This window comes from Eubalaena glacialis, chromosome 6, assembly GCF_028564815.1.
Source record: "Eubalaena glacialis isolate mEubGla1 chromosome 6, mEubGla1.1.hap2.+ XY, whole genome shotgun sequence".
Lineage (NCBI taxonomy): Eukaryota > Metazoa > Chordata > Mammalia > Artiodactyla > Balaenidae > Eubalaena > Eubalaena glacialis.
In genome coordinates, this window is record NC_083721.1 from 60,965,690 (window position 1) to 60,991,581 (window position 25,892).

Genomic DNA, 25,892 nt, shown 5'->3' on the forward strand with positions numbered 1-25,892 from the left:
CCTAGCTAGGCCAATCAAGAAATAAAAGAGAGACAATACAAATCTTCAGTATCAGGAATTAAAATAGAGCCTACAGAGTTATGTCAACAAATTTTACAATTTAGAAGAAATGTATAAATTCTATGAAAGATACAAAATTACAAAACTTACTAAAGAAGAAAGAGACAACCCTCTATTTATTAAGGAAATTGAATTCACAGTTAAAAATTTTTCCACTAAGAAAATTACAGGCCCGGATACTTCACTGGTGAGTTCTAGCAAACATTTAAGGAAGAAATAATACTAATTCTACACAAAATATTTCTGAAAATAGAAGAGACCAAAATGCTTCCCAGTTTATTATATGAAGTCAGCAATAATTTAGTCCTTTGATAAGAATCAGAAACCAATATCTTGGTAACTAAAGTCCTTCACCCTTGTGAAAAATGCTGGATGGTCTGGCTGGTACATTTGGCCTAAATCTCTTAATAGGACTCTGTTACAGCAGAAACTCTTTGCTGGGTATGGGGAAGAGTCTACCTTAATCTCTGTACTTAGGTAGAAAACCAGGAAATTGATTCACTCTGCATGAGAATTCTAAAGGGTAAGATGTGCTCAGATATTTTAGAAAGACTGAGAACAAGGTAAGGGCTCCAGGAAAAAAAATTCAGCTATCAGGTATGTAGCTGAACCAGGACAGAGACGTCTTCTCACAGCACCAAGGTAGAAGGTTTCAGAGTGTCAGCAGACTATTTCACGTTATCATTTGAGATCCTAAAACCCATGATTTATGAACTAATTTATGAGCTGAGGACAGGGCCAGGCCACACTTGATAAGACCTGCCCTTAAGAAGGTCTGACATTAAAAAGGAAGATTCAGGCAGTGCTGGACAAAGGGACATTATCATTAAATCCATCCATCCAGAGCAGGAGAGGAGCAGAGGGTGTTGGTCCCACCCACTCGGGCCCTGGAAGCCTGCTGGGCTCCCAGGTGGTGTCCCCTGCCCTCTGAGACCAGAGGCGGGAGGCACCCCGGGCCCCTTCTGTTCTGTTGAGCCTAAGCCCCACCCCTTACACCTCCCAGGGCCTTTTCCAGCCCTGTGGGTCCTAAGCATAGGCCCTGCCCACTGCCCAAGCCCTACCCCTGCTTAGGCCCCGCCCTCCACAGCCAAGGCCTTTTCCACTTTTTTTTTTTTTTTTCTCCTCCTCTTTCTTACTATTGTGGTTCTTTTTTACTTTCTGGTTGTTGGTTCATCTATATTTTTATTTTTATATTCTTTCTAACATATCTGTTAGTTTCCTAGTCTAATTTTATTTTTTACTTGTTATTGTTCTCCTTTTTTTTTTTTTTTTTGCTGCCCCATGCAGCTTGTGGGATCTTGGTTCACAAGCCGGGGGTAGGGCTGAAGTTCCTGCAGTGGGAGCTCCGAATCTGAACCACTGGACTAACAGAGAACCTCAGACACCCCAGGGAATACTCATCAGAGTGAGGTCTCCCAGAGGTCCTCATCTCGGAACCAAGACCCAGCTCTAAGCAACAGCCTACAAGCTTCAGTGTTGGAAGCCTAAGGCCAAACAACCAGTAAGGCAGGAACACAATCCCACTCATTAAAAAAAAAAAAAAAGAGAGACAGCAAAAAAACATGTCACAGATGAAGGAGCAAGGTAAAATCCCATAAGACCAAATAAATGAAGAGGAAAAAGGCAATCTACCTGAGAAAGAATTCAGAGTAATGATAGTAAAGATGATCCAGAATCTCAGAAATAGAACGGAGGCATGGATTGAGAAAATACAAGAAATGTTTAACAAAGATCTAGAAGAACTAAAGAACAAACAAACAGAGATGAACAACACAATAACTGAAATGAAAAATACACTAGAAGGAATCAATAACAGAATAACTGAGGCAGAAGAATGAATAAGTGAGCTGGAAGACAATATGGTGGAAATAACTGCCAAGGAGGAGAATAAAGATAAAAGAATGAAAAGAATTGAAGACAATCTCAGAGACCTCTGGGACAACACTAAATGCACCAATATTCAAATTATAGGGGTCCCAGAAGAAGAAGAGAAAAAGAAAGGGTCTGAGAAAATATTTGAAGAAATTATAGTTGAAAACTTCCCTAACATGGGAAAGGAAATAGTCACCCAAGTTCAGGAAGCACAGAGAGTCCCATACAGGGTAAACCCTAGGAGAAACACACTAAGACACACATTAATCAAACTAACAAAAATTAAATTCAGAGAAAAAATATTAAAAGCAGCAAGGGAAAAACAAAAAATAACATACAAAGGAATCCCCCAAGGTTATCAGCTGATTTTTCAGCAGAAACTCTGCAGGCCGGAAGGGAGAGGCAGGATATACTTAAAGTGATGAAAGAGAAAAACCTACAACCAAGATTACTCTACCCAGCAAGGATCTCATTCAGATTCGATGGAGAAATCAAAAGCTTTTCAGAAAAGCAAAAGCTAAGAGAATTCAGCACCACCAAACCAGCTTTACAGCAAATGCTAAAGAAACTTCTCTAGGTGGGAAACACAAGAGAAGAAAAAGACCCACAAAAACGAACCCAAAACAATTAAGAAAATGGTAATAGGAACATACATATCGATAATAACCTTGAATGTAAATGGATTAAATGTCCCAACCAAAAGACACAGACTGGCTGAATGGATACAAAAACAAGACCCATATATATGCTGTCTACAAGAGACCCACTTCAGACCTAGGGACACATACAGACTGAAAGTGAAGGGATGGAAAAAGATATTCCATGCAAATCAAAAGAAAGCTGGAGTAGCAATACTCGTATCAGATAAAACAGACTTTAAAATAAAGACTAACAGAGACCTTATCTCTGTTAGAAGAGATAAGGAAGGATACTACATAATGATCAAGGGATCAGTCCAAGAAGAAGATATAACAATTATAAATGTTTATGCATCCAACATAGGAGCACCTCAATACATAAGGCAAATGCTAATAACCATGAAAGGGGAAATCGACAGTAACATAATAGTAGGGGACTTTAACACCCCACTTTCACCAATGGACAGATCATCCAAACAGAAAATAAATAAGGAAACACAAGCTTTAAATGACACAATAGACCAGATAGATTTAACTGATATTTATAGAACATTCCACCCGAAAGTGGCAGAATACACTTTCTTCTTAAGTGCACACGGAACATTCTCCAGGATAGATCACATCTTAGGTCACAAATCAAGCCTCGGAAAATCTAAGAAAATTGAAATCATCTCAAGCATCTTTTCTGACTACAATGCTATGAGACTGGAAATCAGTTACAGGAAAAAAACTGAAAAAACCCACAAATACATGGAGGCTAAACAGTGCACTACTAAATAAGCAAGAGAGCACTGAAGAAATCAAAGAAGAAATTAAAAAAATACATAAAAACAAATAACAAAAACACGACGACCCAAAACCTATGGGGCACAGCAAAAGCAGTTCTAAGAGGGAAGTTTATAGCAATTCAATCTCACCTCAGGAAACAAGAAAAATCTCAAATAAACAATCTAACCCGGGCTTCCCTGGTGGTGCAATGGTTGAGAATCTGCCTGCCAATGCAGGGGACACGGGTTCGAGCCCTGGTCTGGGAAGATCCCACATGCTGCGGGGCAACTGGGCCCGTGAGCCACAACTACTGAGCCTGTGCGTCTGGAGCCTGTGCTCCACAACAAGAGAGGCTGTGACTGTGAGAGGCCCGCGCACCGCGATGAAGAGTGGCCCCCACTCGCTGCAACTAGAGAAAGCCCTCGCACAGAAATGAAGACCCAACACAGCCAAAAATAAATAAATAAAATAAATAAATTAAAAAAAAAACAAAAAAAAAACCCCCAACAACAACTACAAAAAACAAAAACAAAAAACAATCTAACCCTACACCTAAAGCAACTAGAGAAAGAAGAACAAAGAAAACCCAAAGTCAGTAGAAGGAGAGAAGTCATAAAAATCAGAGCAGAAATAAATGAAATAGAAATGAAGAAAACAATAGCAAAGATCAATAAAACTAAAAGCTGGTTCTTTGAGAAGTTAAACAAAATTGATATACCCTTAGCCAGACGCATCAGGAAAAAAAGGGAGAGGACACAAATCAATAAAATTAGAGGAGAGAGGGGCAAGATGGCGGAAGAGTAAGACGCAGAGATCACCTTCCTTCCCACAGATACATGAGAAATACATCTACATGTGGAACTGCTCCTACAGAACACCCACTGAACGCTGGCAGAAGACGTCAGACCTCCCAAAAGGCAAGAAACTCCCCACGTACTTGGGTAGGGCAAAAGAAAAAAGAAATAACAGAGACAAAAGAATAGGGATGGGACCTGCACCAGTGGGAGGGAGCTGTGAAGGAGGAAAGGTTTCCACACACTAGGAAGCCCCTTCGTGGGCAGAGACTGCGGGTAGCAGAGGGGGGAAGCTTCAGAGCCACGGAGGAGAGCGCAGCCACAGTGGTGCGGAGGGCAAAGCGGAGAGATTCCCGCACAGAGGAGCGGTGCCGACCAGCACTCACCAGCCCGAGAGGCTTGTCTGCTCAGCCGCTGGAGCGGGCGGGGGCTGGGAGCTGGGGCTCGGGCTTCGGTGCTAGCCGGGAGGGAGTCCGGGAAAAAGACTGCAGCTGCCGAAGAGGCAAGAGACTTTTTCTTGCCTCTTTGTTTCGCGGCGCGCAAGGAGAGGGGATTCAGAGCGCCGCCTAAACGAGCTCCAGAGACGGGCGCGAGCCGCGGCTATCAGCGCGGATCCCACAGCAACAGGGACGCAGAGGGAAAAACGGAGAGATTCCCGCACAGAGGCTCGGCGCCGAGCAGCACTCACCAGCCCGAGAGGCTTGTCTGCTCACCCGCCGGGGCGGGCGGGGGCTGGGAGCTGAGGCGCGGGCTTCGGTCGGATCCCAGGGAGAGGACTGGGGTTGGCTGCGTGAACACAGCCTGAAGGGGCTAGCGCACCACAACTAGCCGGGAGGGTGCCCGAGAAAAAGTCTGCAGCTGCCGAAGAGGCAAGAGACTTTTTTTTTGCCGCTTTGTTTCGCGGCGTGCAAGGAGAGGGGATTCAGAGCGCCACTTAAACGAACTCCAGAGACAGGCGCGAGCCGCGGCTATCAGCGCGGACCCCAGAGACGGGCATGAGACACTAAGGCTGCTGCTGCCGCCACCAAAAAGCCTGTGGGCGAGCACAGGTCATTCTCCACACCGCCCCTCCCGGGACCCTGTGCAGCCCGCCATGGCCAGGCTCCCGTAATCCGGGAACAACTTCCCCGGGAGAGCGCACGGCGCGCCTCAGGCTGCTGCAACGTCACGCCGGCTTCTGCCGCCGCAGGCTCGCCCCGCCTCCTCCGTACCGCTCCCTCCCCCCGGCCTGACTGAGCCAGAGCCCCCGAATCAGCTGCTCCTTTAACCCCGTTCTGTCTGGGCGGGGAACAGACGCCCTCAGGCGACCTACATGCAGAGGCGGGTCCAAATCCAAAGCTGAACCCCGGGAGCTGTACGAACAAAGAAGAGAAAGGGAAATCTCCCCAGCAGCCTCAGAAGCAGCGGATTAAAGCTCCACAAACAACTTGATGTGCCTGCATCTGTTGAATACCTGAATAGACAACGAATCATCCCAAATTTAGGAGGTGGACTTTGGGAGCAGGATATATTAACTTCTCCCCTTTTCCTTTTTTTGTGAGTGTATATGTGTATGCTTCTGGGTGAGATTTTGTCTGTATAGCTTTGCTCTCACCGTTAGTCCTCGGGTTAGGTCCGTCCGTTTTTTGTTTTTTTACTTAAAAAAAATTTTTTTTCCCTATAAGTGTTTTCTTAATAATTTTTTCCTTATTTTCTATTTTTAAAAAATTAAAAAAAAATTTTTTAAATAAGTTTTTTCATATTTTTTATTTTAAAAAATTAAAAAAATTTTTTCTTAATAAATTTTTTCTTAATAAGTTTTTTCTTATTTTTAGTATAAAAATTAATAAATCTATTTTTAAAAAATTAAAAAAAAATTTTTTTCTTAATAAATTTATTCTTAATAACTTTTTTTCCTTATTTTTTATTATAATTGCTTTATTTTACTTTATTTTATCCTCTTTCTTTCTTTCTTTCCATTTTTTCTCCCTTTTATTCTGAGCCATGTGGATGAAAGGCTCTTGGTGCTCCAGCCAGGCATCAGGGCTGTGCCTCTGAGGTGGGAGAGCCAACTTCAGGACACTGGTCCACAAGAGACCTCCCAGCTCCACGTAATACCAAACGGCGAAAATCTCTCAGAGATCTCCATCTCAACATCAAGACCCAGCTTCACTCAACGACCAGCAAGCTACAGTGCTGGACACCCTATGCCAAACAACTAGCAAAACAGGAACACAGCCCCATCCATTAGCAGAGAGGCTGCCTAAAATCATAATAAGGCCACAGACACCCCAAAATACACCAGCAGACGTGGACGTGCCCACCAGAAAGACAAGATCCAACCTCATCCACCAGAACACAGGCACTAGTCCCCTCCACCAGGAAACCTACACAACCCACTGAACCAACCTTAGCCACTGGGGACAGATACCAAAAACAACGGGAACTACGAACCTGCAGCCTGTGAAAAGGAGACCCCAAACACAGTAAGATAAGCAAAATGAGAAGACAGAAAAACACACAGCAGATGAAGGAGCAGGGTCAAAACACACCAGACCTAACAAATGAAGAGGAAATAGGTAGTCTACCTGAAAAAGAATTCAGAATAATGATAGTAAGGATGATCCAAAATCTTGGAAATAGAATAGACAAAATGCAAGAAACATTTAACAAGGACGTAGAAGAACTAAAGAGGAACCAAGCAACGATGAAAAGCACAATAAATGAAATTAAAAATACTCTAGATGGGATCAATAGCAGAATAACTGAGGCAGAAGAACGGATAAGTGACCTGGAAGATAAAATGGTGGAAATAACTACTGCAGAGCAGAATAAAGAAAAAAGAATGAAAAGAACTGAGGACAGTCTCAGAGACCTCTGGGACAACACTAAATGCACCAATATTCAAATTATAGGGGTCCCAGAAGAAGAAGAGAAAAAGAAAGGGTCTGAGAAAATATTTGAAGAAATTATAGTTGAAAACTTCCCTAACATGGGAAAGGAAATAGTCACCCAAGTTCAGGAAGCACAGAGAGTCCCATACAGGGTAAACCCTAGGAGAAACACACTAAGACACACATTAATCAAACTAACAAAAATTAAATTCAGAGAAAAAATATTAAAAGCAGCAAGGGAAAAACAAAAAATAACATACAAAGGAATCCCCCAAGGTTATCAGCTGATTTTTCAGCAGAAACTCTGCAGGCCGGAAGGGAGAGGCAGGATATACTTAAAGTGATGAAAGAGAAAAACCTACAACCAAGATTACTCTACCCAGCAAGGATCTCATTCAGATTCGATGGAGAAATCAAAAGCTTTTCAGAAAAGCAAAAGCTAAGAGAATTCAGCACCACCAAACCAGCTTTACAGCAAATGCTAAAGAAACTTCTCTAGGTGGGAAACACAAGAGAAGAAAAAGACCCACAAAAACGAACCCAAAACAATTAAGAAAATGGTAATAGGAACATACATATCGATAATAACCTTGAATGTAAATGGATTAAATGTCCCAACCAAAAGACACAGACTGGCTGAATGGATACAAAAACAAGACCCATATATATGCTGTCTACAAGAGACCCACTTCAGACCTAGGGACACATACAGACTGAAAGTGAAGGGATGGAAAAAGATATTCCATGCAAATCAAAAGAAAGCTGGAGTAGCAATACTCGTATCAGATAAAACAGACTTTAAAATAAAGACTAACAGAGACCTTATCTCTGTTAGAAGAGATAAGGAAGGATACTACATAATGATCAAGGGATCAGTCCAAGAAGAAGATATAACAATTATAAATGTTTATGCATCCAACATAGGAGCACCTCAATACATAAGGCAAATGCTAATAACCATGAAAGGGGAAATCGACAGTAACATAATAGTAGGGGACTTTAACACCCCACTTTCACCAATGGACAGATCATCCAAACAGAAAATAAATAAGGAAACACAAGCTTTAAATGACACAATAGACCAGATAGATTTAACTGATATTTATAGAACATTCCACCCGAAAGTGGCAGAATACACTTTCTTCTTAAGTGCACACGGAACATTCTCCAGGATAGATCACATCTTAGGTCACAAATCAAGCCTCGGAAAATCTAAGAAAATTGAAATCATCTCAAGCATCTTTTCTGACTACAATGCTATGAGACTGGAAATCAGTTACAGGAAAAAAACTGAAAAAACCCACAAATACATGGAGGCTAAACAGTGCACTACTAAATAAGCAAGAGAGCACTGAAGAAATCAAAGAAGAAATTAAAAAAATACATAAAAACAAATAACAAAAACACGACGACCCAAAACCTATGGGGCACAGCAAAAGCAGTTCTAAGAGGGAAGTTTATAGCAATTCAATCTCACCTCAGGAAACAAGAAAAATCTCAAATAAACAATCTAACCCGGGCTTCCCTGGTGGTGCAATGGTTGAGAATCTGCCTGCCAATGCAGGGGACACGGGTTCGAGCCCTGGTCTGGGAAGATCCCACATGCTGCGGGGCAACTGGGCCCGTGAGCCACAACTACTGAGCCTGTGCGTCTGGAGCCTGTGCTCCACAACAAGAGAGGCTGTGACTGTGAGAGGCCCGCGCACCGCGATGAAGAGTGGCCCCCACTCGCTGCAACTAGAGAAAGCCCTCGCACAGAAATGAAGACCCAACACAGCCAAAAATAAATAAATAAAATAAATAAATTAAAAAAAAAACAAAAAAAAAACCCCCAACAACAACTACAAAACACAAAAACAAAAAACAATCTAACCCTACACCTAAAGCAACTAGAGAAAGAAGAACAAAGAAAACCCAAAGTCAGTAGAAGGAGAGAAGTCATAAAAATCAGAGCAGAAATAAATGAAATAGAAATGAAGAAAACAATAGCAAAGATCAATAAAACTAAAAGCTGGTTCTTTGAGAAGTTAAACAAAATTGATATACCCTTAGCCAGACGCATCAGGAAAAAAAGGGAGAGGACACAAATCAATAAAATTAGAGGAGAGAGGGGCAAGATGGCGGAAGAGTAAGACGCAGAGATCACCTTCCTTCCCACAGATACATGAGAAATACATCTACACGTGGAACTGCTCCTACAGAACACCCACTGAACGCTGGCAGAAGACGTCAGACCTCCCAAAAGGCAAGAAACTCCCCACGTACTTGGGTAGGGCAAAAGAAAAAAGAAATAACAGAGACAAAAGAATAGGGATGGGACCTGCACCAGTGGGAGGGAGCTGTGAAGGAGGAAAGGTTTCCACACACTAGGAAGCCCCTTCGTGGGCAGAGACTGCGGGTAGCAGAGGGGGGAAGCTTCAGAGCCACGGAGGAGAGCGCAGCCACAGTGGTGCGGAGGGCAAAGCGGAGAGATTCCCGCACAGAGGAGCGGTGCCGACCAGCACTCACCAGCCCGAGAGGCTTGTCTGCTCAGCCGCTGGAGCTGGCGGGGGCTGGGAGCTGGGGCTCGGGCTTCGGTGCTAGCCGGGAGGGAGTCCGGGAAAAAGACTGCAGCTGCCGAAGAGGCAAGAGACTTTTTCTTGCCTCTTTGTTTCGCGGCGCGCAAGGAGAGGGGATTCAGAGCGCCGCCTAAACGAGCTCCAGAGACGGGCGCGAGCCGTGGCTATCAGCGCGGATCCCACAGCAACAGGGACGCAGAGGGAAAAACGGAGAGATTCCCGCACAGAGGCTCGGCGCCGAGCAGCACTCACCAGCCCGAGAGGCTTGTCTGCTCACCCGCCGGGGCGGGCGGGGGCTGGGAGCTGAGGCGCGGGCTTCGGTCGGATCCCAGGGAGAGGACTGGGGTTGGCTGCGTGAACACAGCCTGAAGGGGCTAGCGCACCACAACTAGCCGGGAGGGTGCCCGAGAAAAAGTCTGCAGCTGCCGAAGAGGCAAGAGACTTTTTTTTTGCCGCTTTGTTTCGCGGCGTGCAAGGAGAGGGGATTCAGAGCGCCACTTAAACGAACTCCAGAGACAGGCGCGAGCCGCGGCTATCAGCGCGGACCCCAGAGACGGGCATGAGACACTAAGGCTGCTGCTGCCGCCACCAAAAAGCCTGTGGGCGAGCACAGGTCATTCTCCACACCGCCCCTCCCGGGACCCTGTGCAGCCCGCCATGGCCAGGCTCCCGTAATCCGGGAACAACTTCCCCGGGAGAGCGCACGGCGCGCCTCAGGCTGCTGCAACGTCACGCCGGCTTCTGCCGCCGCAGGCTCGCCCCGCCTCCTCCGTACCGCTCCCTCCCCCCGGCCTGACTGAGCCAGAGCCCCCGAATCAGCTGCTCCTTTAACCCCGTTCTGTCTGGGCGGGGAACAGACGCCCTCAGGCGACCTACATGCAGAGGCGGGTCCAAATCCAAAGCTGAACCCCGGGAGCTGTACGAACAAAGAAGAGAAAGGGAAATCTCCCCAGCAGCCTCAGAAGCAGCGGATTAAAGCTCCACAAACAACTTGATGTGCCTGCATCTGTTGAATACCTGAATAGACAACGAATCATCCCAAATTTAGGAGGTGGACTTTGGGAGCAGGATATATTAACTTCTCCCCTTTTCCTTTTTTTGTGAGTGTATATGTGTATGCTTCTGGGTGAGATTTTGTCTGTATAGCTTTGCTCTCACCGTTAGTCCTCGGGTTAGGTCCGTCCGTTTTTTGTTTTTTTACTTAAAAAAAATTTTTTTTCCCTATAAGTGTTTTCTTAATAATTTTTTCCTTATTTTCTATTTTTAAAAAATTAAAAAAAAATTTTTTAAATAAGTTTTTTCATATTTTTTATTTTAAAAAATTAAAAAAATTTTTTCTTAATAAATTTTTTCTTAATAAGTTTTTTCTTATTTTTAGTATAAAAATTAATAAATCTATTTTTAAAAAATTAAAAAAAATTTTTTTCTTAATAAATTTATTCTTAATAACTTTTTTTCCTTATTTTTTATTATAATTGCTTTATTTTACTTTATTTTATCCTCTTTCTTTCTTTCTTTCCATTTTTTCTCCCTTTTATTCTGAGCCATGTGGATGAAAGGCTCTTGGTGCTCCAGCCAGGCATCAGGGCTGTGCCTCTGAGGTGGGAGAGCCAACTTCAGGACACTGGTCCACAAGAGACCTCCCAGCTCCACGTAATACCAAACGGCGAAAATCTCTCAGAGATCTCCATCTCAACATCAAGACCCAGCTTCACTCAACGACCAGCAAGCTACAGTGCTGGACACCCTATGCCAAACAACTAGCAAAACAGGAACACAGCCCCATCCATTAGCAGAGAGGCTGCCTAAAATCATAATAAGGCCACAGACACCCCAAAATACACCAGCAGACGTGGACGTGCCCACCAGAAAGACAAGATCCAACCTCATCCACCAGAACACAGGCACTAGTCCCCTCCACCAGGAAACCTACACAACCCACTGAACCAACCTTAGCCACTGGGGACAGATACCAAAAACAACGGGAACTACGAACCTGCAGCCTGTGAAAAGGAGACCCCAAACACAGTAAGATAAGCAAAATGAGAAGACAGAAAAACACACAGCAGATGAAGGAGCAGGGTCAAAACACACCAGACCTAACAAATGAAGAGGAAATAGGTAGTCTACCTGAAAAAGAATTCAGAATAATGATAGTAAGGATGATCCAAAATCTTGGAAATAGAATAGACAAAATGCAAGAAACATTTAACAAGGACGTAGAAGAACTAAAGAGGAACCAAGCAACGATGAAAAGCACAATAAATGAAATTAAAAATACTCTAGATGGGATCAATAGCAGAATAACTGAGGCAGAAGAACGGATAAGTGACCTGGAAGATAAAATGGTGGAAATAACTACTGCAGAGCAGAATAAAGAAAAAAGAATGAAAAGAACTGAGGACAGTCTCAGAGACCTCTGGGACAACATTAAACACACCAACATTCAAATTATAGGGGTCCCAGAAGAAGAAGAGAAAAAGAAAGGGACTGAGAAAATATTTGAAAAGATTATAGTTGAAAACTTCCCTAATATGGGAAAGGAAATAGTTAATCAAGTCCTGGAAGCACAGAGAGTCCCATACAGGATAAATCCAAGGAGAAACACACCAAGACACATATTAATCAAACTATCAAAAATTAAATATAAAGAAAACATATTAAAAGCAGCAAGGGAAAAACAACAAATAACACACAAGGGCATCCCCATAAGGTTAACAGCTGATCTTTCAGCAGAAACTCTGCAAGCCAGAAGGGAGTGGCAGGATATACTTAAAGTGATGAAGGAGAAAAACCTACAACCAAGATTACTCTACCCAGCAAGGATCTCATTCAGATTTGATGGAGAAATTAAAACCTTTACAGACAAGCAAAAGCTGAGAGAGTTCAGCACCACCAAACCAGCTTTACAAGAAATGCTAAAGGAACTTCTCTAGGCAAGAAACACAAGAGAAGGAAAACACCTACAATAACAAACCCAAAACATTTAAGAAAATGGGAATAGGAACATACATATCGATAATTACCTTAAATGTAAATGGATTAAATGCTCCCACCAAAAGACACAGACTGGCTGAATGGATACAAAAACAAGACCCATATATATGCTGTCTACAAGAGACCCACTTCAGACCTAGAGACACATACAGACTGAAAGTGAGGGGATGGAAAAAGATATTCCATGCAAATGGAAATCAAAAGAAAGCTGGAGTAGCAATTCTCATATCAGACAAAATAGACTTTAAAATAAAGACTATTACAAGAGACAAAGAAGGACACTATATAATGATCAAGGGATTGATCCAAGAGGAAGGTATAACAATTGTAAATATTTATGCACCCAACATAGGAGCACCTCAATACATAAGGCAAATACTAACAGCCATAAAAGGGGAAATCGACAATAACACAATCATAGTAGGGGACTTTAACACCCCACTTTCACCAATGGACAGATCATCCAAAATGAAAATAAATACGGAAACACAAGCTTTAAATGATACATTAAACAAGATGGACTTAATTGATATTTATAGGACATTCCACCCAAAAACAACAGAATACACATTTTTCTCAAGTGCTCATGGAACATTCTCCAGGATAGATCATATCTTGGGTCACAAATCAAGCCTTGGTAAATTTAAAAAAATTGAAATCGTATCAAGTATCTTTTCCGAACACAATGCTATGAGACTAGATATCAATTACAGGAAAAGATCTGTAAAAAATACAAACTCGTGGAGGCTACACAATACACTACTTAATAACGAAGTGATCACTGAAGAAATCAAAGGGGAAATCAAAAAATACCTAGAAACAAATGACAATGGAGACACGACGATCCAAAACCTATGGGATGCAGCAAAAGCAGTTCTAAGAGGGAAGTTTATAGCAATACAAGCCTACCTCAAGAAACAGGAAACATCTCGAATAAACAACCTAACCTTGCACCTAAAGCAATTAGAGAAAGAAGAACAAAAAAACCCCAAAGCTAGCAGAAGGAAAGAAATCATAAAGATCAGATCAGAAATAAATGAAAAAGAAATGAAGGAAACAATAGCAAAAATCAATGAAACTAAAAGCTGGTTCTTTGAGAAGATAAACAAAATTGATAAACCATTAGCCAGACTCATCAAGAGAAAAAGAGAGAAGACTCAAATTAATAGAATTAGAAATGTAAAAGGAGAAGTAACCACTGACACTGCAGAAATACAAACGATCATGAGAGATTACTACAAGCAACTCTATGCCAATAAAATGGACAACCTGGAAGAAATGGACAGATTCTTAGAAATGCACAACCTGCCGAGACTGAACCAGGAAGAAATAGAAAATATGAACAGACCAATCACAAGCACTGAAATTGAAACTGTGACTAAAAATCTTCCAACACACAAAAGCCCAGGACCAGATGGCTTCACAGGCGAATTCTATCAAACATTTAGAGAAGAGCTAACACCTATCCTTCTCAAACTCTTCCAAAATATTGCAGAGGGAGGAACACTCCCCAACTCATTCTACGAGGCCACCATCACCCTGATACCAAAACCAGACAAAGATGTCACAAAGAAAGAAAACTACAGGCCAATATCACTGATGAACATAGATGCAAAAATCCTCAACAAAATACTAGCAAACAGAATCCAACAGCACATTAAAAGGATTATACACCATGATCAAGTGGGGTTTATTCCAGGAATGCAAGGATTCTTCAATATACGCAAATCAATCAACGTGATACATCGTATTAACAAATTGAAGGAGAAAAACCATATGATCATCTCAATAGATGCAGAGAAAGCTTTCGACAAAATTCAACACCCATTTATGATAAAAGTCCTGCAGAAAGTAGGCATAGAGGGAACTTTCCTCAACATCATAAAGGCCATATATGACAAACCCACAGCCAACATTGTCCTCAATGGTGAAAAACTGAAACCATTTCCACTAAGATCAGGAACAAGACAAGGTTGCCCACTCTCACCACTATTATTCAACATAGTTTTGGAAGTGTTAGCCACAGCAATCAGAGAAGAAAAAGAAATAAAAGGAATCCAAATCGGAAAAGAAGAAGTAAAGCTGTCACTGTTTGCAGATGACATGATACTATACATAGAGAATCCAAAAGATGCTACCAGAAAACTACTAGAGCTAATCAATGAATTTGGTAAAGTAGCAGGATACAAAATTAATGCACAGAAATCTCTTGCATTCCTGTATACTAATGATGAAAAATCTGAAAGTGAAATTAAGAAAACACTCCCATTTACCATTGCAACAAAAAGAATAAAATATCTAGGAATAAACCTACCTAAGGAGACAAAAGACCTGTATGCAGAAAATTATAGGACACTGATGAAAGAAATTAAAGATGATACAAATAGATGGAGAGATATACCATGTTCTTGGATTGGAAGAATCAACATTGTGAAAATGACTCTGCTACCCAAAGCAATCTACAGATTCAATGCAATCCCTATCAAACTACCAATGGCATTTTTCACAGAACTAGAACAAAAAATTTCACAATTTGTATGGAAACACAAAAGACCCCGAATAGCCAAAGCAATCTTGAGAACGAAAAATGGAGCTGGAGGAATCAGGCTCCCTGACTTCAGACTATACTACAAAGCTACAGTAATCAAGACAGTTTGGTACTGGCACAAAAACAGAAATATAGATCAATGGAACAGGATAGAAAGCCCAGAGATAAGCCCACGCACATATGGTCACCTTATCTTTGATAAAGGAGGCAAGCATATACAGTGGAGAAAAGACAGCCTCTTCAATAAGTGGTGCTGGGAAAATTGGACAGGTACATGTAAAAGTATGAAATTAGAACACTCCCTGACACCATACACAAAAATAAACTCAAAATGGATTAAAGACCTAAGTGTAAGGCCAGACACTATCAAACTCTTAGAAGAAAACATAGGCAGAACACTCTATGATATAAATCACAGCAAGATCCTGTTTGACCCAGGTCCTAGAGAAATGGAAATAAAAACACAAATAAACAAATGGGACCTAATGAAACTTAAAAGCTTTTGCACAGCAAAGGAAACCATAAACAAGACCAAAAGACAACCCTCAGAATGGGAGAAAATATTTGCAAATGAAGCAACTGACAAAGGATTAATCTCCAAGATTTACAAGCAGCTCATGCAGCTCAATAACAAAAAAACGAACAACCCAATCCAAAAATGGGCAGAAGACCTAAATAGACATTTCTCCAAAGAAGATATACAGATTGCCAACAGACACATGAAAGAATGCTCAACATCATTAATCATTAGAGAAATGCAAATCAAAACTACAATGAGGTATCATCTGACACCGGTCAGAATGGCCATCATCAACAAATCTAGAAACAATAAAGGCTGGAGAGGGTGTGGAGAAAAGGGAATACTCTTGCACTGTTGGTGGGAATGTAAATTGATACAGCCACTATGGAGAACAGTATGGAGGTTCCTTAAAAAACTAAAAATAGAACTACCATACGACCCAGCAATCCCACTACTGGGCATATACCCTGAGAAAACCATAATTCAGAAAGAGTCATGTACCAAAATATTCATTGCAGCTCTGTTTACAATAGCCAGGACATGGAAGCAACCTAGGTGTCCATCATCGGATGAATGGATAAAGAAGATGTGGCACATATATACAATGGAATATTACTCAGCCATAAAAAGAAATGAAATGGAGGTATTTGTAGTGAGGTGGATAGTGTTAGAGTCTGTCATACAGAGTGAAGTAAGTCAGAAAGAGAAAAACAAATACAGTATGCTAACACATATATATGGAATCTAAGGGGAAAAAAGGTCATGAAGAACCTAGTGGCAAGACGGGAATAAAGACACAGACCTACTAGAGAATGGACTTGAGGATATGGGGAGGGGGAGGGGTGAGATGTGACAGGGTGAGAGAGTGTCATGGACATATATACACTACCAAATGTAAAATAGATAGCTAGTGGGAAGCAGCCGCATAGCACAGGGAGATCAGCTCGGTGCTTTGTGACCACCTAGAGGGGTGGGATAGGGAGGGTGGGAGGGAGGGAGACGCAAGAGGGAAGAGATATGGGAACATATGTATATGTATAACTGATTCACTTTGTTATAAAGCAGAAGCTAACACACCATTGTAAAGCAATTATACTTCAATAAAGATGTTTAAAAAAAATAAAATAAAATAAAATTAGAAATGAAAAAGGAGAAATCACAACTGACACCACAGAAATACAAAGGATTACAAGAGACTACTGCAAACAACTATATGCCAATAAAATGGACAACCATGAAAAAATGGACAAATTCTTGGAAAGGTACAATTTTCCAAGACTGAACCAGGAAGAATTAGAAAATATAAACAGACCTATCACAAGGAATGAAATTGAAACTGTAATTAAAAATCTTCCAACAAGCAAAAGTTCAGGACCAGATGGCTTTACAGGTGAATTCTATCAAACATTTAGAGAAGAAGAGAATGGACTTGAGGACATGGGGAGGGGGAGGGGGAAGCTGGGGCAAAGTAAGTGTAGCAGCGACATATATACACTACCAAATGTAAAATAGCTAGTGGGAAGCAGCAGCATGGCACAGGGAGATCAACTTGGTGCTTTGCGATGACCTAGAGGGGTGGGATAGGGAGGGTGGGAGGGAGAGATGCAAGAGGGAGGGGATATGGGGATATATGTATGCATACGGGTGATTCACTTTGTTGTACAACAGAAACCAACACAGTATTGTGAAGCAATTATACTCCAATAAAGATCTATAAAAAAATTTGAAAAAAAAAGAAAAAAATAAATCATCCAGGAAAATACTGCAAAGGACTAGAAACTAAAAAATAGACAATCCTGTGTCAGAAACATAGGGAGTGGAGAAAAGTGGAAATGGAAAAACAAAAGAGAAGCAAACTAAAGTTTTTGAGGAAAGTGATATAATCATATTTTTTGGAAAGATAACCCTAATGGTGGTATGGACAGGAAGACTTAAGCAGAAATCCTTGCTGTAAGAGTCCAAGCAAGAGGAGATAGACCTCTAAAATAAAATACAATACGAAGAAATCATGGATTTACCAGACATGCCTCAGATAAATTGAAAGAATTTAACGTACATTTTGTAAATGAATTGATTTCCCCAGGACCTGCTCTCCTCTAGGTGAATAGTAAAAATTACATTCTGAAACTATATTTAGGATTAGAACTAAAAACGTCAATATTCCACTAAGCCACCTAACACCACGATGCCCAGTCAGAAAGAGTCAGTCATCTTTTAAAAATCCTATCACAAAATTCTTCACTTTCCCTTCTATCTGCAATCTATGATATCCTTCTACATATGTTATCCAATTTAATTCTCAAACAGCTCACAACGACCATTTAATGGGTGAGATAATTGAGGCTCAGAAAGGTGAAATAATTTATCCAAGATCAAGCATCTCTAAGTGGTAGACCCAGGACTCAAAACTTAAGTACAGCTCTCTTTCCACTACACTGTATTAGAGAAGCCCATTAAAGACCTTGTAGACCCTACAGGAAGAAGCCAGACCAGATGTGAAGATGGGTCATTATCAACATAGAGATGATAGTAACTTCTGTGTTCCAGGCCTAGAGATAAAATGATTAAAACACAGACTCTGCTCTTAAAGAACTTAGAGTTTAGTAAGGGAATTAAACAAGTCAACCTTTCTGTCGTATAAACTTAGATATGCACTCTTTAAAAATTATTTTACCTAAATTTAATAATCAAGACCCTAAGTGTATATTATAATCTTTACTCACATTTTGATGCAGATCTAGAAGACTGAGACTGCCTTCCATCACTCTTTGATCTCTCTGATTTCCCCTCATCAGTATCCTGATCATCTGGTTCCTTCATTTTCTCTGTAAGCACAAAATTGAGACAGAGAAAGGGATAGAGCTGTAAAATAGAAATCATTAACAGATTTTTTTCCCCCTAAACAAATTCCATGAGCACCAAACACCATGTGTGTTGACAATCTGTGTGTTTGCAAGGTATCAGAAATGACTTCACCAGCTGGAGGGCACAGCCATCATCAGAGACCTCTGTAGAATGGCGAAATATAGTCAGATATTCCCTTCCTCCGGGCAAACTTGTCATCGTGGTGCCCTCTGGTTTTCCAGAAGTCCACAGTGAAACACCGCCCAAGCCTATCTTTTCTCTAAATGCTCCACATTAAAATTAACCCTGTGCCATCCTTCCTTTGGTTCATCCCCTCCTCTTCCTCCTCCCATCATCAAAGTCCCCTGGTGTTACTAATCAATTTCAATTTTTAAATATTTGTTGAGGATAACTTCTATGTATCAAATCTTATGTTAGGCACTAAATTGCAGTACTGAACTAGAAAGATACGATCCTTAACTTAGTGGAGCTTTTTTAGAAACATAGGTATTAAACAAGTAATTAAAATATAATGAGTGCTACAAAAAAATAGGGTGCTGTGGGCACATACAGCAAGAAGATTAAACCATGTCTGGGGTTAAGGAAGAGGCATTTGAGACACAGGAAATGAGTAGACGTTGGCCAGGCATAAAATGGGAAAGAGATTAATGGCAGAGGGAGCTTTTAAGAGAGGCTTGTGTCTGTGAAGGCCTGAGAGCAGTCTATTGGCTAGAGCAGGAGAGTGAAATGGACATTGATGAGGAAGCGGGTAGCAGATCATCAAATTGTCTCTAAGCTTTGCTAAGGAGTTTAGAACTTATTTCTATGGTAATTGAAAGCCATTGAAGGTTTTTAAGGAGGGGAGTGACACGAGAGGTTTTCTCTGTCCTCTCTCTCTATGGCAGCTCTTGTAGATGAGAACATCTACTATGTCTTCCTTCTAAGTCTTCATTTCTCCGCACTAAACATCCCGTGTTTCCTCAACATTCTTCTATGGCACAGCTGGCAGGCAGAGTAGAGTAGTAGTTCTATTTGGATGAGATCTGTGGTTAGATTCAGGTTTGAATCCCAGTTTTGCCACATAACTAGCTAATTATTTTACATCAATTCCTCAATTGTAAAATGGGAGTGAAGAAAAAACTATGTATAAGGCTGCTATGAGAATTAACTGAACTAGTGCATTATTATACCTTCCTGGTCTCTCAAGAAAGACTACTATGCCCAAAGCAGCCAGGATCTATACTACACGATCAGTGCATGAGAATGCAGGATGACAACTACCTACCTTCATCTGGACATTAGGGTTTATACCATCTGTTTTCTTGCACTGACATCATAATGATACCCTCTCTTGATTTTTGTGTTCGTTTTTATTTTTTTAGAATTAAGGGATTGAGAAGTTGTATTGTAACCTGATGAGGCTTTAATCTCAGAGAGGCTTGTTTGGCCAAGAAAAAAGGTTAACTTGGCCAAGGGCCAAGCCCCTAGCATCCCTTAACCTGTCAGTCCTTTTATATGTACAATGGGGATGATAAGGTTGTCTGGCAGAGTTATTGTAAGTATTAAATGAGATCTTTTATACCCACAGTTCTCAACTCTGGCTGTACTTTAGAATCACTTGGAAAACTTTTTACAATGTACCATTCTCAGGGTCTCACTCCCTATATAATTCTTTTGTGGAGCCAAAGAATAGGAACCAGAGTTAAGGACCATGGGTTTATATCAAACTCTTCGTAGGTACTGGAAAATGGTAGTTTTACTATAATTACTACACATTCTCTTTAATACAGCTAGGGCTCAATAAATATGATCACAGAATCTTGAGAATTGAAAGAGGGTTAATCTGGTCCAATCCTCCCACCCAATATAAGTCACACATCTACAACTCAAGCCCAGGCTGGCTAGAATCACACTGACTGGGCTCAAAGCCTGGCTCTTCCTCTTACTATTATAGCTGTGAGGTATTAAACAAGTATTTAACCTCTCTGTGCCTTCTCATCTGTAAAGTGCAGTACCTACTTCACAAGATGGTTCTGAGATCTCAATGAGTTAATACAGTAAAGCTTTCAAAGAACAGTGCCTTGCACTCAGTAGGTAAAATAGTTGAAGGGATGAATGCTTTAATTCCTGAATAAAGGAGCAAATGAAGGAACACACCAAGAGACAATCAGCTTTAATTTAAACATTTCAGGTAAGAGGGTGAGCACATTCTGTTAATGTTCTCAGCTCTAGTTCTTAGAAAGTTCATTTTATATTATATGAAATCTTCCTCCCTGCAACTTGGATCTATTTGGCCCTATGCTTCTGGGGACACACAGAACAAGTTTTCCTGTTTACTATAGCCATTCAAATAATTGTAGCTAGTTAACTTTCCTTCCCAGATCCTCTCTTTTCCCAGATAAAGCATCCCAATTCTTTCAACTATTTCTCACTAACATGTTTTCAACTCTTTTCAGCATCTGGATAGCTCAAAAAATTAATTCCCAATGCATCGTATATCCCTCCCAATTTTGTATGTCCTTTGAAGGATCTGGACACTTTCCAGAAGATATGAACCATCACTTTACCCGTTGGGGACATTATATTCTTTCAAGGCAGCCTAATATTACATTATCTTGCCAGGGTCGGGGGGGGGGGGTGGGCAGGCTCCTCATATACTGACTCATAATAATCCATTTGTAACCAGCTAGAATGACTAAACCTTATTTCTGTATACCTAACCGTGTCCTATTTTATACAACTGAACTAGCTGGGTTTGGGAGTCTATTTGCAGAACTACCTTAAATCTGTTTTCATTAGACTCAGGCTTATTGGTCCAGCCTATGGTTAATTCTGTTAACCAACTCATTAGGTAGACTGTGAAGTTTTGAGTCAACCCTGAGGAAGTGTAAAGAAAAAAGAAAATTATAGTACACAGTGTTGCAGAGTGTGCGTTGCTAGAAGGAGGTTGGCTGGAAGCCGAACAGAGGGCTCCCCAAGATGACATTACTCAAGATTCATTCCTTAGATTCCAGGGTCGGTCCCCACTCACACAAACTCAAACACTCCATCTCAGCAGTGTGCCAGAGCTGGTCACGTTGAGATTCATAGAGATTCCTGTATAAAAACAGACACTCAGTTTTTACTTTACAGTGTGAAATACAACTGTGGAGAGAATAACAGCTCGTGGGGTTTTTTTTTACCATGTGTCGAGCACAGTTCTGAGGATTCTACACATATTGTTTCATATATTTCTCAAAACTCTATGAGTTAGGTGCATTTTACAGATGAGATAGCAGAGCAGTTACTATTTGAATCCTTCCCTCTCACCCAACTCATGCAATTGACTTCCAAGTCCTGTTGCCCAGCGTCCAGTTATTAAGCCTTTTGAATTCATCCTCTCCCTTCTAGTCCCACTGTCACCATCCTAGTTCTGGTCCTCATACTGTCTCACCTCCACCATTACCACAGCCTCATTCTCTCCCTTCTCTGGTCCATTTGTACACTGCCTCTTATATTCCTAAAACACAGCTTTTAATGTGCCACTCTTCTTGTTTAAAACCTTTAATGGCTCCTCATTGCCACAGAATAAGAACTCAGATTCCTTGGTGTGGCACAAAGGTCCTTCATCTCAGGGTCTGTAATTCATCTCTTGTCACCTTCCCCTTTCCTGGATCCTCCTCAGACCCTCCTCCTTCTCAAAAGTTTTAGTCAGTAGCCACCTTGGACAACTCACAATTGGCCGGGCATGCTGAGTACTTGTATGCTACTATATCTACTTACATGCAACAAGGATTTATTGTGCACCTACTGTGTCTTGCATGTGCTATACACTTACTGGACCTGCATTATCCTATTTAATTGTAACAGGAACCCCATGAAGTAAGCACTACCACCTTCCTTACCTAGATGAGGAATCTAAAGTGCAGAAGGTCAACTTGCCAAGTGTCACACTTAACAGGTCTGGGTGGCTCGTTGACCCCAGAACCCAGGCACTTTCCCACCGACTCCCTGTTCCTGGTTCAGCCTGGTCCAACTCGGACTCCTGCCGTCGTCTGTCTTCCTCCCCAGCTGGATCATGAGCTCCTTGCAGGCAGGAACAGCGTCCACGTTGTATCTGCAGTGTGTAGCCCCATGCCTGAGAATGCTGTCACTTCAAATGTTTGTCGAACTGATCCATAGAAAGGAGAAGGAATGTGTCTCAGCAAAGCCCGGAGAACCCTAGTTCAGCCTAAGAGAAGTCCAAATGGGGTCGACTGATCCCTGACTCGCCAACAGATTTGAGGAGGAGGTTGTGGGAACTGCCAGGCTGCTGGGGTCAAAACTTACCTAAGGCACCGACCTCCGCCGCGCGTTCCCAGTCTTGGCGTCTGCCCCTGGTCTCCGTTTACTGCGGTTACCACGGCAACGCCATCCCGCCTCCCGGGTGGGCGGAGACGGGCGGGCCGAGAGGCGCATGCGCCGTCCTAAGGCCGCTTTCTGGGAAATGCCCGGGCGGTTGCAGGGGTACCCTTGATCTCGCTTGCCCTCTGGCCCGGCTATTTCGTGGCCCATGACTCAGGATCAAAGCCAAACAGAAAGCCCGGCATTCTACCAGCTTATTATCCCCGTTTAATTTTTATGTCTAGTTTATATTATTATTATCCTAAGGATGATTTATTGATGACTTTTCGAAGATATGCCCAATAATACAAAATGGCTCAAAGGTGCCCTGATCACACGCCGTCATCAGCAAAGATACGTCGCAGGGCGATTTTTGTTTTATTTATTTATTTTACGCTATGTTATCTCTGTTGACTTTAAGAGTAAGTATTTTATGTTGTGGGCTCCTTGGTCACAGGACTCTAGGTGCACAAAATATAGGCCTAGCTTGACAGATTTTTTCGGTTTAGCAGTTTGCTCTCCAAATGCTCTGTGGCACAGCCAGCAATCATTATTAATTATTTTTAAGTACCTAACTAATGTTACTGGTTACAAAACATTGTTTTTAAATGGCTACAGCCTCGCAATAATATGTGATAAAGAACTCTGTATCCAGAATATGTAAAGAACTCTTATACTTCAATAACAAAAAAACTAACCACCTAGGACTTTGAATACCTCACCACATCAGATGTATGAGCAGTCAATAAACACATGGAAAGATGCATAACAGTAAGCCCCAGGGAGATGCACACCACAATGCACACATTCTATATCTACTGGGATGGGTAAAATTTTTAAAATTGCCAGCACCAAATGTGGAAGGATGTGGAGCAAATGGAACTCTCATATAATGCTGTTGAAAATGTAAAGTAGCACAACCACTTTGGAAAAACGTTTGGCAGTTTCTTTAAAAGTTAAACATTTACCAAGCGATTCCATGTCCAAGGTATTTTCCCAAGAGAATAAAAAATTTCCATCCATACAAAGCCTTATACGTGAATGTTCATAGCAGCCATATTCACAATAGCAAAAAACTGGAAACCACCCAAATGGTCACTGACAGGTGAATGGATAAATATCTGTACAACAGAATACTACTCAGAAGTAAAAAGGAAGAAACTGATACACACAACATGGATGAATCTCAATTAGGATGAGTGAAAGTAGCCAGGCACAAAATATTACAGTGTGTGTGATTTCATTTATATAAAATGCAAACAAATCTATGATGACCAAAAGCACATCAGTGGTTCCCAAGAGCTGGAGTAAAGGGAGAGATGCACTGCAAAGAGACAGGAGGAATCTTCTGGAGATGATGGGAATGGTCTTAATTGTGGTGATAGTTTTGTGTGGATATACAACTGCCAAAGTCCATGAATTGTTCTCTTTCAATGGATGTATGGATGTATGTTGTTGTATATAAATTATTTCTCAATAAAGTTGGTAAGAAAAAAATGGCTGTATTATATTTTGTGTTTATTGGTTTCTGTAATGTTACACAACGATTTTCCAAAAACTTTGTACCATGCATTTATTGGTAATATTGAAATGTTCTCTTTAGTCAAGTATTCTCGAGGATTAAAAAACAAGACCACTATTGCTGCTGTTAATTATTAAATAGTATATCCAGGGTGTCGAAAAGTCAGAAAACATGGGATAAACTTACTTTTAAACAGTATGTTATTTTCAAATAATATGCTCAACATGTTTTATTTCAACCTACAAACATCTTTAAAGTTAAAGCACTGGATCCAGTTATTAATTTGAGAAAAACACAAATTCACTACAGAATGTCTTTAAAAATCCAGAAATACAGAGGGAATAGTGTATTTATTTCTACACCAAAAAGTTGGCAGTCATTACTGAATGCTTGTGAGTCAGGTGCTGTTCTTAGCATATTTACATCTATTTACCTCACTTAATTCTCACAACCCTGTAAGAAAGGTATTATCTCTGACTTTCAAATGGGAAAAATGAGATTAATCTGCCCAAGGGACACAGCCCAAGGAACACAGATGGCATATGAATCCAAGCTTTCTGATGGCAACACTTGCACCCTTAGCCACTATGCTATATTAGTTATTTCTTTTAAGTTAGTGGAAGTCCAATAATTGTTTTTAAAAAGAGCTTCAAGTCCTGGCTTTACTTCTTATAAGCACTCTGACATTGGGTAGCTTAGTCGACCTCTAGAGCTCAATTTCCTCATCTGTAAGGGGGGTGGGTGGCATTTAAACACGTCTAACTCATAGGTTGACTGTGAGATTTAAACGCAATAACGGGCTACTGCGGCTTAGCACGGCGGCTGCCACAGGAACGGCTCAATAAAGGACAGCTATTACCATTATGGTGCTTCCATATTGTGCACACCATAAGAGGGCAGCGCAGCATAGGCTTTGGAGAAAGACTGCCCATGTTCCCATTCTAGTGCCACCACTCCCTGGTTACGTGACCTTGAGAGAGTGCTTACCTCCTCGTACCTAATTTCCTCATCTGCAAAATAAGGATAACAGTACTTACCTCATGAAGGTGTTATGAAGTCATGTGGCTAAAACAGTGCCTGGCACTTAGCACATAGTAAACCATTATTAAATTCTGCTAATCCAAATGATTTTGCTATACAGTGTAGGAGTGATTATATCATAACTATGGATTTAGCTATCAGTCTAGTTTCTCTCGCAAGCTGCAATTTGGAGAACTGTAAATTTTATTAAAGTTTATTAGCAACTGATCAGCAGCTTTCTGGGACATATCGGACAAGACATATGTTAGCAAAAAACTTGCGTCTAAAACCAAGAAACACAAGTAATCTGAGTTTGGACCGTTAAAAGTAAATACAAATGTAGTACATCACAGTCAAATACAGCAGAGTTCACCTGTCTGCAGTGCTATAGATCCATGGTTTCCAAATTTGAGCATGCACCGAATCACACCAGAGTTTCTGATCAATAGGTCTGGGGTAGGGCCCAAGAATTTTCACATCTAACAAGTACCCCAGGTGATACTGATGCTGCTGGCT

At 41.2% G+C, this 25,892-nt stretch overlaps 1 protein-coding gene across 1 annotated transcript in view; it reads right to left on the reverse strand.

The window, feature by feature from the left end:
* The window catches only part of CFAP44 (cilia and flagella associated protein 44), a 144,683-nt gene extending 121,853 nt beyond the window's left edge, over positions 1-22,830 (reverse strand). The window contains exons 1-2 of the mRNA XM_061193078.1: positions 22,781-22,830; positions 18,352-18,453 (exon numbers count right to left, since the gene is read on the reverse strand). Coding sequence (XP_061049061.1) covers positions 18,352-18,448 — 97 coding nt within the window. The 5' untranslated portion in view covers positions 18,449-18,453; positions 22,781-22,830. The remainder of the gene's footprint in view (positions 1-18,351; positions 18,454-22,780) is intronic.
* Positions 22,831-25,892: the final 3,062 nt, after the last annotated feature.